The sequence below is a fragment of the Aspergillus versicolor genome (genome assembly GCF_001890125.1).
Source record: "Aspergillus versicolor CBS 583.65 unplaced genomic scaffold ASPVEscaffold_5, whole genome shotgun sequence".
NCBI lineage: Eukaryota > Fungi > Ascomycota > Eurotiomycetes > Eurotiales > Aspergillaceae > Aspergillus > Aspergillus versicolor.
Genome location: NW_024467528.1, coordinates 1 through 16,066, shown reverse-complemented (window position 1 = coordinate 16,066; position 16,066 = coordinate 1). Strand labels below are relative to the sequence as shown.

Below are 16,066 nucleotides of genomic sequence, written 5' to 3'. Positions count from 1 at the left end.
CTTACTTTGACCCGACTGCTGTAGTAAGGCCACGATACTCTTGAACTTTGGAGCATACGTGCTGAAAGTTACTCTGCCTTTTGTTAATTACCTTAGAGTAATATCAAGCACCATATACCTTATATTATTTATTGTTTAATAGTCTGCTGTATTCCTTTTGAGGACTATACCAATGCAGGAAGGGAAGCGCCCATCAAATCCATCGAGCTTATCAAATATCGGAATGGCTGCATAGAGATCAACTATTTCAAGAAGCTCTGGGTAGTTGAGTTAGCAATTCACTTGATACAAATGGGCTATTGCCGTTGCGAGATGAATATAAACGCCACGAGTAATGTTTCACTATACTCATATTATAGAAATGTAGACTTAGCAGTCGTCAGGGTCACGGCAGCCTTCGTTCCAGAGAACATATGTAGTAGGAGAGCCATCACACTAAGCTCTAGCTTGGGGCTTAGAGTTGGGCGTGGCGACTGCGAGGGTAGTGAGGGCAAAGGTCATGGTAGAGATAGCAGCGAGGAGCTTCATGTTCACGGTTGTAGTGGCCTTATATTGTAAAGGCAGAAGAGCTTGTGATATTGCAGAGTTTGAAATTAACTATGCTACGTGGATCTTGTCCAAGGACGCATCCCTCCAGTTTGCCCCCTCCTTCCCAATCATCTCTGCATCGTGGCCAAACAGCCATTTCCTGCGGTCACCGTAGCCCCAGAAGACTGGATTCTCTGCCGCATCCAGAGCCATCTTCTCGTCCCGGGCCTGTTGCTCCTCCCCATCGTCAATGTGCAAGATGTATTGGTGCTCGCGCGTCTTGGCCTGTACCAGGCTAGCTCTGGGCATGCGGATCTCCTCGTACTGCTTCAAGGCTTTGGCCATGTTCACATCCTGTTGGAGCACCTCACGTAGAACCGCAGCGTCTTCGAATGCCTGTGCAGCTCCCTGAGCAAGGTAGGGGAGCATAGGATGACAACTATCACCAAGCAGCACAACCTTACCAGAGGGATGTGTCCAGCGAGTAAGGTTGGGCAGATCACACAGTCGCCATTTCATGAAATCCCCGGTCAGTGCACAGAGTTTCTGGACCTTGGGCTCCCAGCTCGCAAAGCGGTTGCATAATTCACTGTTATCGCCCTTGACAACCCAGACCTCGTCCGTAGTCTCGTTGTAGGAGGTAGCACAGACGACGATGTTGTACATCTCGCCGTTGCAGATCGGGTATCCGACCAGATGCGCATCAGGACCGCACCATGATGTCGTGCAAGGGTCGATGATAAGATGGGCGAGATCTGGATCGGCCAACAACTTCTCGGCGGGAATAAGGATTCGGTACGCAACGTCTCCAGTGTCGCGAGGGATATCAGGCTGGCCAGTAAGCAGTGGCCGGCATAGAGATTTGATGCCGTCCGCTCCAACGATAAGGTCCGCCGTGAAGGTTTCTCCGTCCTTGGTAGTAGCAGATGGAGCATCGAAGTCATATGAGACAACAGCCTTCTTAGTCAAGACTTTGACCCCGGCCTTGTTAGCCGCATCAAGCAGGGCCGCATGTAGGTCGGCACGGTGGATTAGCCAGTATGGAGCCCCATGTGTCTCAACAATATCATTGAACGGTAAATTGAAGATCGTGTTGCCATCCTTCCACCGAATGAAGTGGTATCGCTGAGAAGTCGACTTCTTCATTCTCTCCAGGTCAACACCCCCCATCGGATAAGGAGGCGGCTAGAATTAGGAGGAATCCTGATACCGGCTCCAGCCTATAGGAATGATATGTTTCAGCCAGTGCCGTAGAACGGGACGGAGGGACACTTACTTCTGCGAACTGGGGAGCTGAATCGATAATAGTCACCTTGTGGCCGTCGGTCTGTAGGGCCAAGCCCGCTGCTAGGCCACCCAGGCCAGCGCCAACGACAAGCACATTTAGCGCTCTGGAAGCTTTTGGCATTGTGAAATGAGTTGTTGCTATGGAGGCTTTCGTAGCACTGTGGATGATATGGCTGATCTTTTGCTCTGGGTCGGGTGGTTTTATAAATATTTGGATAGAAATGTGAACTACAGGCGAGTGCAATGCTCTGCCCACTATGGCCAAAGAAGTCTGCGGACGATTTGTCGTCCACCTGGCTGTCGGATGGCTGCATCCGACAGGGAAATGGTTCCGCCATCTCCACCACTATCCATCAGTCCGACTGTGGTTGCACCGGTTACAAGTAGAGCATGGATGATCAAGATTGAATATACTCTGTTGGTACCCAAGAATGGTTCTATCATTCCTGGGTTACTTAGGGTTCTTTATAGTATGAAGATGTAGCAGCATTCCGGAACTCCAACAGGTAGTTAGAGTAGTTATATTAGTTAGAAATAGTAATTTAAATTCCATGACAATGTTATTACACCTTGCCAAATCTATGTACAGCTATCTACCCAAAAAGCCAGTGACTATTTCACAAAAGTCCTTAAACCCATCGATATAGGGAACATGTCCAGCAGACTTTACAATCTTCATCTGCACAGGGGCCTTCTTTCCATGACTGCGAAAGCTGTCTTCCATGGCATTGCGCGTGTCCTGCATTTTGATCGGCAAGTCCGCATCTTTCTCACCAGCAACAATGAGCGCCTCATCACAGCCCTTTCCGACGCCAGGATAGAGAGGCCTAAGATCAAAGGAGGGCTGCCCAAGTGCTGTGCAACAAGCCTCGAGACCTGCAATCGTCGTAGTCGCCATCGAAATTTCCATTCTCGCCGTTTCTGCCGGGTTCTCTGCCATCCATTCTTCGCCAAACCACCGTTTTCGAGTGATGGCAAGGTCCTCTGCGACTGATCCTGCTTCTCTGGCTGTACGCGCCCTCGCTGCAAAGTTGTCTGTGATCCCTGCCACGGTTGGCGACATTGCGATCGCGTCCGATACGATAAGTTTGTTCACTATGCCCGGGTGGCGCGATACAAAGTACACGCCCTTGATACCTCCCATAGATACTCCTACCCAGGCATACAGTCTGCTGATGCCGAGGTGTTTCAAGAGGAGGTGCACCTCATCTGCCATGATCTCGAACGTCATTGACGACCGCTCGGTCACGGATGGTGCGCTGGAACGTCCATGGCCTGGTTGGTCGTAGCGGAGGACTCGGAAGCCGCGGTCTTGTAGCACAAGTACAACGCGGTCCCAGGAGGTCAAGTCCTCTGCCAGGGAGTTTGAAAGCAGGATAATGCGATCGGAGGTCCCAGGCGATAGCGAATAGGCCATCTGTCGGCCACTGGCACTGGGGAGTGTGAAGCTTTCGATCGTGTACACCATGCTGATTGTAGCTGTGTAATCTCGATGCTGATGCGACGGACTGTTTTTCGTCTTGACTTGTGGAAGATGGCAGTGAACCACTGCGGAGGAATGACTCCGGCCCACGGCAGCGTGGAGTACGGCGGCCTGTTAGGAGAATTCCGAAGAGTAATGGCGTGGGGCCATGCGGGGGAAATACGGGGAGCTGTTTCCGGGCTGGACGGATAAGTTCTCTTCTTCCCTCCCGTCGCATCCCTGACTCCGGCTGAGGTCTCGGATCATTGTCACATACGCGATGGCTGAGGCATCAACAGAAAGGCCGCCGAAGCGACGGCCCAGGAGGGTACCAGGCCCGGCTCGAAAGCGATCGGCGCAGAGCTGTAAGCCCCATATGCATCTCTCACTCGCACAAGCGCTAAGACAGCTCGGAGTTAGGCGACTTCTGTCGAAAGCGTCGCTGTAGATGCGTTCCACTACCGTCAGGGCACGGCTGTGTCATGTGCCATGAGCATGAGATCGAATGCTCCTACGTTCTTCCACGCAAGACCAGGTTTTACGGCAGCTTAGATGACTTGAGTGACAGGTAAGCGTTCCCAAGGTGGATTGTCTGGGCTCTCGACTCCTAACAGGCGACAGATTCAAGTGCCTGGAGGCCATCGTACATGGGGCATTTCCTGATGTTGATGTATCCACAGTGTCGGGGCTCCTCGGGCTAGGAGAACGCATGGGATATGCCATGCCAGACTTGTTGCAAGGTAGCACAGTAGGGATAGAAGAGCTGGTCAAGGGTGGAATCGCATCAGATGGCGCTCAGAGGGCTTCACCACCACACCCACACCCTATCACTAGTCAGGATGTTGGTCCTGGCACGGAAGAGTCCGGCGGCCTCGTCAGGGATACAGCCGGTCGGAAACATTTCATCGGCCCATCCGGAAGTCTTCAGTTTCTGGGTCAGCTCCGGCGCTTGATTCTCAACTCTCGCGCTGGTGGTAGCCAGGGTTCAGGGCTTAATCGACTGACTGCTACCTTTACGGACGAAGATGCGGCTCAGGCTCTGGAGGCAGATAACAACCGCGAGGAGCAACCAGGGGTGTCCCCTGCCGGCGAAAGTCCCCAGTCGCATGCGTCCCTCGGTTCATCTCTGCTTCGAGACTTTGCTAGTATCCCTCACGGGGAAATTGAGGAGATCAGACGACAGCTTCCGCAGCGGTCGGCGGTCGATTCACTGGTGCGGGTGTACTTCAGAGATATACATCCGGACTTCGCATTATTCCACCGGGGATCCTTCGCGGAGGGGTATGAAACGTACATGTCTTCGGCCGCAAGGGGTGCGCAGCCACAATCAGCAGGCTGGCTCGGCTGTTTACACATGGCGATTGCTTTCGCGTCCATGTCTAGGGCGAACGACCTCCCTCCTCATGTCGACCTTAAAGCCCTCTCCCGGCACTGTGTGAGTCTCACGAGGCTGTTGCTGCCTCATCTAGTTTCCAACTGCGCCCTCACGAACGTCCAAGCCCTTGTCCTGCTGGCGCTGTTCCTCCACAACCATAACGAGCGCAATGCAGCGTGGAACCTTGTAGGAACCGCCAAACATATGGCCTTCTCTCTTGGCCTGCATCGCGCCACCGATAACCAAGCACATTTCAGGCCCATGGAGAGAGAGGCTCGAAAGCGGGTCTTCTGCACATTGTACGGTTTCGAGCAGTTTCTTGCATCCAGCCTGGGGAGGCCGACCGGACTCTACGAGTTTGAAGACGTGGAAATTGTTTCTACCCACGAAGCTTTGCTAGATGGAGACGAGGATGGGGATGACACTGCAAAACTCTCCCTGGAGCTGCAGGCTATTCTGGCACAAGCAAGGGTATCCCTTGCGGTCAAGTCAATGCCAACGACCGACGACCAAATCAACAGGGACAGCTTAGCCCGCCACGAACATGCTGCAAGGGAGGTCCTGGACGCATTGAATCAGTGGAAGAATCGGCTTAGCTCAACCCATGCGCTGAACATGCCTTTTATCGCCGACGCCGATGACATCTTGTGTGAAGGCGCCCGGGAGTCGCCACGGATGCCGTTGCAAGAACTACGAATGATGATGGGCTGGCAGAGCAGGCGCCGGCTTCGGACTGCACTGGTGCTGCAGCTCCAATACAGATACATCGGCCTTCTAGTAACAAGGTCTGCCTTGCTTCTACATGTTGCAACCGCGCCAGCTAGGAGTGGAGGTGAGGGAACAGACCCCCCAGATGAACAGCTGTCAGATCTGTGCATAACACACGCTGTTCAGCTCTGTCGCCTAATCTTGCTTGCCGACTCTGTTGACCTGGTGAACGGAACCTCGGCCATGGATGTTTTTTATGCCTATTGTGGTGTCATGGTGCTGATCCTACGTTCGCTACGTGTTTCCAACTCCGCCAACCACCATCACGACCGACACAAAGCACGCCTACAGATGGAGCAGCGTCGCCTCATTGCGGAGACGAGGGAAGTTCTCCTGCGCATAAGGAAGTGCAGTACGATGACTCGGTTTGCACGCGTAGTAGCTGCGTTCGAGGAAGGGTCGAGGCCAGATCGATCGCATCGCGTCGCTCCGATAGACAGCCACGCCCCAGTAAAAGGGCAGCCGGCTACGGAGGCAGTAAATACGCAGCCATATGCGACGTTGTCAAGCGACCCCTTCCACTCAGCCGAGCAACTCAGTGACCCAACCGCCAACCAAGCAGCGGTTATAGATCCGACTCTCGACTTCCTTCGTGCCTCCCAACAAGGACCAGGTACAGGAACAGCCACAGGACTCCTCGGCCCCCCAGGTCCCTCATGGCAGGCTAGCTCCCTGACCACATTTGACGGGCCATCAGATGCAAGCAGTTGGATGATGGATTCTTTCTTCGGCCTTGACGGGACGGGCGCTGTCGACTGGGATGATATTGAGACACTCCTCGCCCGAAATATTGGGCAATGACGTACGTAGAATACTTGTATATTTTAGAGACGAGACTATTACCAATCCTACCTCTTCTCCCAGATCCTGGCGTTTTTCCGTCGGAACCACACATCCGTTGGAGTCCTCTCACCCCCACGCCACAGCCTCCCCCCTCGCACGAGCTCTACCAAGATACTAATCGAATGCATGATTGCCGCATCCTGGCATTAATTTACGAGGCTATTTCCCTCTGGTATGGTGAAACAGCCCTAGACATCCTCCGATGTTCCATCGTTGACGAACCATGTATCCATCAATCAGTAACTCATATCCGCTCGGAGAGCCCCTACAGCTGTGTATTGGAGGCAGCTACCGGAATTCCAAGAACCATGGCATGTTCCCTGTCAAGAACCCTATGACGGGGGCTACCATATACCAATGTGCCTCTGCATCGCTAGACGACTACGCCGCCGCCATTGATGGCGCACATTCAGCCCAGCGTTCTTGGGCAGCCCTTTGTCCCTCGGCACGGCGATTAATTCTCCTCAAGGCGGCCGATATCATGGAGACATACATCGACAGCGACGCGCCAGAGATTCTGTCGGCCGAGGTATCCGCGACAAAGGGATGGGTTAGGGCCAACATCCTTTCCACAGCCGGCGTGTTCCGCGAAAATGCAGCTCTGGCGACACACATCAAGGGCGAAATTGTCCCCGCGGACCGTCCCAACACCACGATCCTGGTTGAGCGACAGCCAGTCGGGGTGGTCTTCGCCATCAGTCCCTGGAACATGCCTGCGACACTGACAGCGAGGGCAATCTGCTGTCCGTTGGTCTGCGGCAACACGGTCATACTCAAGCCGTCCGATTTCAGCCCCAAGTCGCAGCATCTCGTTGTCCGTGCACTGGCTGAAGCTGGACTACCAGCCGGATGCTTGCAATTCCTGCCCACCAGTGCTGCAGACACCCCTGCCGCCGTTGAGTTTGCCGTCAAGCATCCGAAAGTTAGCCGGACCAACTTCACGGGCAGTGAGCGTGTGGGCCAAATCATCGCTGCATTATCGGCTTGCGTGTTGAAGCCGTGCGTCCTAGAGCTGGGTGGTAAGGCACCCGTCGTTGTCCTCGAAGACGCAGACATCGAAGGCGCCGTTGAGGCCGTCGCATATGGTGCTCTTTCCAACAGCGGACAGATATGCATGTCCACTGAACGGGTGATTGTTCATCGCTCGGTCGCAGCGGACTTCAAAACGCGACTGATAGAGCGAGTCGAGAGCTTGCGGGTGGGAAACCACATGGTGGACCCGAGCGTGCAGCTCTCCGGTCTGTTCACGGCCGCATCTGCCGCACGCGTGCTGGGTCTTGTTAAAGACGCCGTTGCGGCCGGTGCCACACTTTTGACAGGCGATATGAGGCTCCACGGGCCATGCGGCACAATTCTACTCCCTCATATCCTGGAGGGGGTTACACGCGACATGGATCTCTTCTGCAAGGAATCATTCGGTCCTGTCCTGTTTATATCCGAATTTGATACCGACGAAGAGGCCATCGCACAGGCCAATGACTCAGAGTTCTCCTTGTGTGCGAGCGTCTTCTCCCGGGACGCTCTCCGCGCAATGGATACGGCCAAGCAGATACGGACGGGCAGCTGTCATGTCAATGGACCAACCGTCTATATCGAGGCGCCGCTTCCGAATGGGGGTGTTGGTGGTGCCAGTGGGTATGGTCGGTTTGGGGGCATAGCAGGTATTGAGGAGTTTACAGAGAGGCAGATTGTTAGTCTGGCGAGGCCTGGGATGAAGTATGTCTTCTAGTGTAATGTACGATTTAAGTCAACAAAGGCAGAGCATAAATTCCCAGTTGTTCACTCATTATAGATACTCGAGTGTTTAGAATACACGACTCCTATGTATCTATCCCCTAGCCTCTGCTCCAGCCCGGATCCCCACCCTTGTCCCGAATTTCCTTGCCTCGCCACATCAAAACTCCAATAGTGAAAGGGAAAAAAACCACAGTCAAAGCAGCAAATAATCCAAATGTCGACGTCATCCCCACCTTTGCAATCATTGGCTGGACGAAAAACGGAGCCGTGTAGGAAAAGATATTCCGAATCAGATTGAAAACCAAGTTAACCTCTGCACCTTGACGAGGATAGCATTCAAGGATGTATGTTTGACTGTCGGTACTCATAATTAGCGTACTCAGCTCTCATACTTGGGGATGGGAGATTGGTCATACACGACTGTTGTGGCAACCTCAATGCCAAATATATAGACCGCCTGTCCAACCAACGGCGTAATCCATGCATTTCCAAACTGGAGCGATGCACCGAACATGATCAAACCCCCAGGTACAGTGATGAGTGCTGGCCAGATCGCTTGCAGCCGATACTCGGGCTGCCATTCCCGATCTTGTTTCGCGGTGTTCTTCACTATAAAATCAAGCGCAGGTCCAGCGTACACTTCACCGACAAGAGCTCCAATCAACCCAGAGAACCCAGTGAGACCGACATCCAGTACCGAGAAGTTATAATCGGCCTCAAACACAAGTGGGATCACAGCTGTGATACCAACATGCATCATATAGGCAATGCCGAACCAGAAGGCCGATAGCATAACGGCCGGGTACTTGCAGAGTATAATAGGACGGGTGGCGATGAACAGGAAACTATGCTTGTTCTCTTCACGGCGCTTGGGGATATGAATGCCGTAACCGTCCCAGAGGGTTGGTTTCTTAGTTTCAGTCACGGTTGTACTGGCACTGGCTGCTTCTCGGATGTAGATTGTCTCTGGGAGGAGGAAGATTTGCATGATGAAGCCCGCGCCCATGCACACGAGGGGGATCCATTGGGATGCTCGCCATCCTAAATTTGGATCTTCTATTATGGGGCCGCCGATACTGTCAACCCATCTGGTCAGCTTGTGGCTCTGCGAGGAGAAGAATAAGGTATGTTCAGACACTTACATCGTGCCGAGGAAAGGCGAGACTACAATTGCCAAGGTGGAAATGCCAATCTTCTTCCCCTTCTCGTGCCGGAAGAACTGTAGGACCTTGTTAATATGCCCCCCACTAGTAATGTGCGCCCTAAAATTATAGACACGTACCATATCTCCAATACTGGCTGGACCAAGTGTCCAGAATGCCGAACCACCCGCTCCAAGAATGACCCGACCGACAATGCAAGCTGCATACGTTTGGGAGGTCGTAACAACAACAGCTCCAACCATAGCAATAGCATTGCAAGCAAGAAGCACAGGTCTGCGTCCCAAAAAGTGACTGAGCGGACTCCACAACCACGGTGCCACGCCATAGAGTGCAACAGGTGTGTTTCCCAAATAAACAGCTGTAGACTTGGACACACCTAGAGACTTTGCCACGGGGACAGTTCCTGTAACAAGTGTAGTCACAGCGACGTAGCATATGAGTGCCAGGTATGATATTGTAAACATGGCGGCATGCTTGCGGAACCAGGACCAGTTCAGTGGATCGGTGGGATCATCAGATGGCTGGGGCATTAGAATAATCCCGTCACGCATCTTGAGATTGGGCGTGATGGAGGCGTCATCTTTATGCTCCCATGCATCCTTCTCTGTGTCTCCTGCCATGTCTGTATCTAATTCTAGGTATCAGCTCGCCTCAGTCCACATGATGCACTCGGGTAAAATGAACAAAATTAATCTTGACTCACGCGAGCTGGGTTTGGCCTTCTTGTACATGCTGAAGACATTTGTAGATCCAACGTTGTTCTTCGGATCCAAGAGAGCAGCTGTGTTATAAAAACAAAAGGAGCAGAGTGCCCCCTTGCCAACTCCGCATTCCAGAAATGACTCGCAAGCGAAGCGGATGGTTGCATCCACTCCGGGAGCATGAAGTAGGTGAACTAGTCGTCATTGACCCCAACTGTGGGGAAATTCTGGTCTGGGGTTGACTGTCGGATCGTTGTCTCCGATACAACAGACGAACCTTGCAACCGAGGTCAGACCTCCAATTCAATAAGTTAAAACGGCTTAGCATAGCGCAGCCTCATTTAAATAACTAGCCTCGTTGGTGCAATAGTCGAATTTAACTTTCTTCAAACACTGACTTGTTACAATGGGTTCAATCACTCCCCCAGAAGTGTCCCTCGCGGCAATCCAAGACCAGAAGACAAAGGCCATCTCCGTTACGCAACGACAGACTCCAGTCGCCGTCGGTCCCCAGGTTCTAGTCAAACTACATTATTCCGGAGTATGCGCCACAGACCTCCACCTGGCTCGTGGGAACATTCCCTACCTGCAGCCCAAAGTCTCAGTGGGTGGCCATGAAGGCACCGGTGTGATCGCCAGCCTCGGTTCTGAAGCAGACACGACAAAGTGGCACATCGGCGATCGGGTCGCGGTACGCTGGGTACATATTGTTTGCGGGAAATGCGAAGTCTGCTCGACAGGCTATGAGAATCTATGCCAGACTCGAAAGCTCACAGGAAAGGACGTCGACGGCACATTTGCCGAGTACGCTATTGCAGACAGCTCTTATATGGTTAGGCTTCCGGATGGAGTGTCTGATGCCGATGCTGCACCGATCCTATGTGCTGGTGTTACTGTCTACAAGGCGCTTAAGATTGCCGACCTGCGCAAGGGGTCGTGGGTTGCCATCGCAGGGGCTGGTGGAGGCCTAGGGCATCTTGCTATCCAATACGGACGTGCCATTGGTCTCAAGGTCGTTGCTCTTGACGTAAAGAAAAGAGACCTCTGTTTGAGCCTCGGAGCGGATGCATACATCGATATATTGGAGACGAAGAACTGTGTGTACGATGTCATCGAGGCTACAGGCGGTGGAGCTCACGGAGCACTAATCTGCGCTTCGTCAGCGCAAGCTTATACCGACGCCATCGGATTTCTAAGACGGACTGGAACCCTCGTCTGTATTGGCCTCCCCTCGAAACCTACAACTCTGCCGTTAGGGCCTGCAGACTTTGTTGCTCGCGGTATCAAAGTTATGGGTACATCCACTGGAGATCGGCAGGACACGCTGGAGGCGCTTGATTATGTAGCGAAGGGTCAAGTAAAGCCACAACTGATCGAAAGAAAGCTGGGAGATATCGAGCATATCCTGGAGGAGCTTGACCGCGGGACAGCGCAGGGCAAGTCCGTTATTAGGATAGCATAACGCTATAGAATATAATATATATATAGCGCCATAGCTATTCCGGATATATACTTTTCTGGATAGAATAGAAGGATGCTTGGTCACGTTCCTTCTAACTTGAGACAAGATTACATAAGATCTAACCCACAGGCGGTATCCAGATGGATGTCTAGTCAGATTAGGGTTATAGATAGGACAGGCGCTGATTTATTAATAAGATTTATATAGAGGATTAGATTAGATTAAAAGTAAAGATCTAATTATTTTTAAACTATATAAGTTAGAGATCTTAGATTTTTAATACTAATAGATTTATAAGTTAAATTTAACTTATCTAAGTTATAAAGGATTTAAGATAGAACTAATAAAGTTATTTATATTAAAAGTTCTAGAATAATACTGCCTAATTATACTAGAGATATATATTTATATAATTAATTAATAATTACTAGAATTTATAGCTTAAAGATAGATTTTCTACTATAATTAAAATCTAATTTTATAGTCCCCAATAATTAATATGTAATATTTAAAGTTAAATCTAGTATTAAGATCTCTAGTATATCTAATTTATTAATAAATTATTATAAAAGTTTACTCTCTTATTTAATTAACTACTAAGAAATAACTATCTATATTTTATATAGCTAAGAAGAATAGAAAATAGTAGTAATACTATTAATAAAAAATATAGTTTCTATCCCACAGGCGGTATCCAGATGGATGTCCAGTTAGATTAAGGTTATAGATAGGGCAGGTGCTGATTTATTAGTAAAACCCGCATAGAGGGTTAGATTAGATTAAAAATAAAGATTTAATTATTTTAGAACTATATAAGTTAGAGACCTTAGATTTTTAATACTAATAGATTTATAAGTTAAATTTAACTTATCTAAGTTATAAAGAATTTAAGATAGAACTAATAAAGTTATTTATATTAAAAATTCTAGGGTAATACTACCTGATTATACTAGAGATATATATCCGTGTAATTAATTAATAACTACTAGAGTTTATAATTTAGAGATATATTTTCTACTATAGTTAAAACCTAACTTTATAGTTCTCTATAACTAGTATATAATATTTAAAGTTAAATCTAGTATTAGGATTTCTGGTATATTTAGTTTATTAATAGATTATTATAAGAGCTTATTCTCTTATTTAATTAACTACCGAGAAATAACTACCTATATTTTATATAACTAAGAAGAATAGAAAATAGCAGTAATATTATTAATAAGAAGTATAGTTTCTATATATATAATATTAACTAAATTAAATAGTCTCTATTTCTAGCTTAAACTAGTATTACTATTATTATTCTCCCTAGTAGAGCTATCTTTATTTCTATATTTACTATCTATAATTAGTAGATATTTTCTTTATTATATAACCTAACTATATTCTGTCTCAGTACCAGGGGTGGTACACTGCAAAAAAAAGGCTTGGCAAGGGGGGTGGTACTGGGTTCAACTATGTACCACCCCTTAAAATCTTTAATTCTTAATATTTTTAAATAAAATTAGATTACTAGATAGCTAGAACTCTAAATTCTAATACTATATAAAAATATTCTGAGATTTCCTATTTAGGAAATTATAATTAGTGGATATAGAATTAGCAGAAATTTTTGTTGGGGTAAGCCTTGGCAGGCTATTTACGGGTAGTCTAGACTTAATTAGACTATCCTGGTGCCTGAGGCAGTAATCCTAGCTAGCAGGCATAGATATAGACTGTGCAGGGCCTGAATAAAAAATAGATTATTTTTAAAACTTACCCTAGTTTATTTATCCTAGTAATTTCTATAGAAAGTATAACAACCCTAAGATAATAGAATATAGATAATAAATAAAACTAAACTAAACCCTAAAACTATATATTCTATAAAACTGCTTAGAAAACTGATAGAAAAACCAGGCTGCTTCAACAATTTCAGTATCTAGTTCCTATTTCTGTTTTAGGAAGCTGGATAACTGTAAATCAGCAGGTTTAGGAGTCTGGATCCAGGGATTTCTAGTAGATTTAGGGTTATTAAATCTACTAAGAAGCCAGAATAGAATAATTAAATATTTATTCTTGCACTTCTTTCCCTTTTTAGTTTCCAGAGGCCCCCTGCAGATTCTAGTAACCAGTAATGAATTTACAACTTTGTCTATCTATACTATAATATTATATAAAGCTAAGGCTTATAGTATATATAAAATAGATATTAGATATTCTAAATCTTCTTTTAGAATTAATCTAACTAGTATAGTTCTTCTAATATTAAATATTAAAGTTTATAATTTTTAGAGATAATTCTTAGAAGATTACTAATCTAATTTTTAAACTTAAAACTAAATTCTTTTAAGTTTTATTCTTAAAACTAAATCTTTTTAAGTTAATTTAGAAACTGAACTTTTTTAGTTAGCCTAGAAACTAAATTCTTTTAAGTTAGTCTAGAAACTAAATCCTTTTAAGTCTTATTTATTTTACTATAGTAAGAAAAAATAATTATTATCTATTAAAGATTTTATATATATACTATAAATCTATAAATAACACTATTTCTATAGAGAATAAAAATAAGTAATAAATAATTACTAATTACTAAAAGAATTCTATATTTATAAAATCTATTAGACTAGTTAGAAAACCATCTATATATAGTTTATATTAAATTATAGTATAATTCTTAAAGTAAACTAATTATAAGATTAAAAGTCTTTAGTACTAAATTATATAGATACTAGTATATACTAAAATTCAGGAAAAATTATACTATTATTTATAATATTTTTATTATCTTAATTACCCTATATTTTTACCTTTTATTTATAGAACTATAATCTTTAGCTATTTTATTATATTAGAATATAATAGTAATATACTAATATTAGTAGTAGATATTAAATATAATATATTTCTATTATATCTTTATATTTTACTAGATTTCCGGGTTATTCTCTATATAATCTATAATAATTATTATATATAATAGAATCTCTCCTAATATCTATTTAAAAAATATCAGCTCCTAAAGAAAAAATAGTAAAAAATTAAATTATTTTCTTAATTAAATTATATTATTACTTCTAGTATTAATATTATATAACCCGGGAATAGTACTAATAAGATTTATAAGCTATTAACTATTCTTAGTTTCCTCTACTATCTCTCTAAATATAACTTTTATTTAACTAACCACAACCAGATCTAATAATATTATAATTAAAAATATTAGTAATAGATAGTATACTAAAAGGCTATATTATAGTATAAAATATATCTATAAATATTATTTTAGTAAAAGTAATATTAATAATACTTTACTATAGTTCTAGCTAACAGAATCTACTAGACTAGTCTTTTATAATATATATATTTCTATACTTATATACTCTAGAATATTCTATTATTAATCTATAATTTATTATCTTCCTTTCCTGTTCCTGATAATATATAGGATTAAATCTAGGGATAGTATTAATAGAATTAAGCTTAGCTATACTATAATTATATTAAGATTATCTAGCATGTCTCAGAACTCATACTATAGATATAATAGATAAATATTTATATCTATCTTTTTAAACTAGAACTCTATAATTTTAATTCTAGCTATTATCTCTCCCGGGTATAGGATAAGCTATTATTATTCTTAATTTATAAAAATATTAGATAGGTTCTAGTAAAAACTATAATAATTCTTATATATAATTAGAATATAGAGGCCTGATACCTTAGCTAGTATAATATATAACTATTTAATATATTTATATAGTAAGAGACCTTCTAAGATCTTATTACTAAACTCTAGAACTAATAGTCTTATTAGAAATATATTAATATATAATAATAGCTAATTTATTATTAGAACTATATTATTAAGTAAAACTACCTGTAGGATATACTTTTCTAGCCCAGCTATTAATAGCTAGAAAAATAGTATAAAATAACTAAAATTACTAGTAAACTTATTAGTTAGATAAATATAAATTATAATAAAATAAACCTAGATACTACTATATATAATTAGCTTAACTAGATAGTTCTTAAGTTTAGCCTGGTAATTATCTAATACTTAATATATTATTATAAATTTAATTCTATCCTAGTATTATATATAGCTGTATAGTTCTAGAGCCTTTAGTAAAATATATAAATATAGATCAGGAACTATACCTTAATTCTCTTATAATTAATCTATAACTATTAGATAGTAATATTAACTCATGTATTAGCTAAAACTAGAGATAATCAGGATACTAATATTAGTACTCTAATTATTAATATTTAAGATTAATAGTTATTAAATAATACTAATAGTCCTGTAATTAAATTACTAGAGAATTAGCTTCTTAATTTCTAGATTAACTATACTAAAATATTTCTAGTATAACTTTACTAGTATACTAATAGAGAGATTCTAGTTTAGTTAAATATAATTTTCTATCTCTTAGATTTCTACTAGATTATTTTTAATAAGATTTAGAAGGCTTAGTAGATTTTTAACTATAAACTCTATCTAAATAATTAGTTAAGCCTAGTATATAAGATTTCTATACTAGATCTTAGACTTCTTATTAATAATTAGAATATTATTATACTAGGTTAGTTATTTCTTACTAATTTATAAAATATATCTTATTTAGATTTTTTTTAGGATTAACTTCTTTTCTAGGGTTACTTAGGGTTAGGGTTAGGGTTAGGGTTAGGGTTAGGGTTAGGGTTAGGGTTAGGGTTAGGGTTAGGGTTAGGGTTAGGGTTAGGGTTAGG

At 44.0% G+C, this 16,066-nt stretch overlaps 6 protein-coding genes across 6 annotated transcripts; 3 read left to right on the top strand and 3 right to left on the bottom strand.

The window, feature by feature from the left end:
- Positions 1 to 597: 597 nt before the first annotated feature.
- ASPVEDRAFT_887626 (uncharacterized protein) lies at positions 598 to 1,936 on the bottom strand (the record flags this gene model as incomplete). The annotated part of the gene is made up of 3 exons (XM_040818403.1): positions 598 to 1,668; positions 1,692 to 1,748; positions 1,805 to 1,936. The coding sequence occupies 3 exons, from the start codon at positions 1,934 to 1,936 to the stop codon at positions 598 to 600; spliced, it is 1,260 nt and encodes a 419-aa protein (XP_040667774.1).
- A 468-nt stretch (positions 1,937 to 2,404) lies between these two features.
- Positions 2,405 to 3,232, bottom strand: ASPVEDRAFT_52802 (uncharacterized protein; the record flags this gene model as incomplete). The annotated part of the gene is made up of 1 exon (XM_040814702.1): positions 2,405 to 3,232. The coding sequence occupies one exon, from the start codon at positions 3,230 to 3,232 to the stop codon at positions 2,405 to 2,407; it is 828 nt and encodes a 275-aa protein (XP_040667773.1).
- A 325-nt stretch (positions 3,233 to 3,557) lies between these two features.
- Positions 3,558 to 6,221, top strand: ASPVEDRAFT_131806 (uncharacterized protein; the record flags this gene model as incomplete). The annotated part of the gene is made up of 3 exons (XM_040806861.1): positions 3,558 to 3,642; positions 3,698 to 3,838; positions 3,892 to 6,221. The coding sequence occupies 3 exons, from the start codon at positions 3,558 to 3,560 to the stop codon at positions 6,219 to 6,221; spliced, it is 2,556 nt and encodes an 851-aa protein (XP_040667772.1).
- A 265-nt stretch (positions 6,222 to 6,486) lies between these two features.
- ASPVEDRAFT_132515 (uncharacterized protein) lies at positions 6,487 to 7,992 on the top strand (the record flags this gene model as incomplete). Its single annotated transcript, XM_040806924.1, has 1 exon — positions 6,487 to 7,992. The coding sequence occupies one exon, from the start codon at positions 6,487 to 6,489 to the stop codon at positions 7,990 to 7,992; it is 1,506 nt and encodes a 501-aa protein (XP_040667771.1).
- A 106-nt stretch (positions 7,993 to 8,098) lies between these two features.
- On the bottom strand, positions 8,099 to 9,714 carry ASPVEDRAFT_131764 (uncharacterized protein; the record flags this gene model as incomplete). Its single annotated transcript, XM_040806856.1, has 4 exons — positions 8,099 to 8,354; positions 8,417 to 9,076; positions 9,143 to 9,219; positions 9,283 to 9,714. 4 exons carry the CDS (start codon positions 9,712 to 9,714, stop codon positions 8,099 to 8,101), a joined length of 1,425 nt encoding a protein of 474 aa, XP_040667770.1.
- Positions 9,715 to 10,270: 556 nt separating this feature from the next.
- ASPVEDRAFT_150733 (zinc-dependent alcohol dehydrogenase) lies at positions 10,271 to 11,326 on the top strand (the record flags this gene model as incomplete). Its single annotated transcript, XM_040808250.1, has 1 exon — positions 10,271 to 11,326. The coding sequence occupies one exon, from the start codon at positions 10,271 to 10,273 to the stop codon at positions 11,324 to 11,326; it is 1,056 nt and encodes a 351-aa protein (XP_040667769.1).
- Positions 11,327 to 16,066: the final 4,740 nt, after the last annotated feature.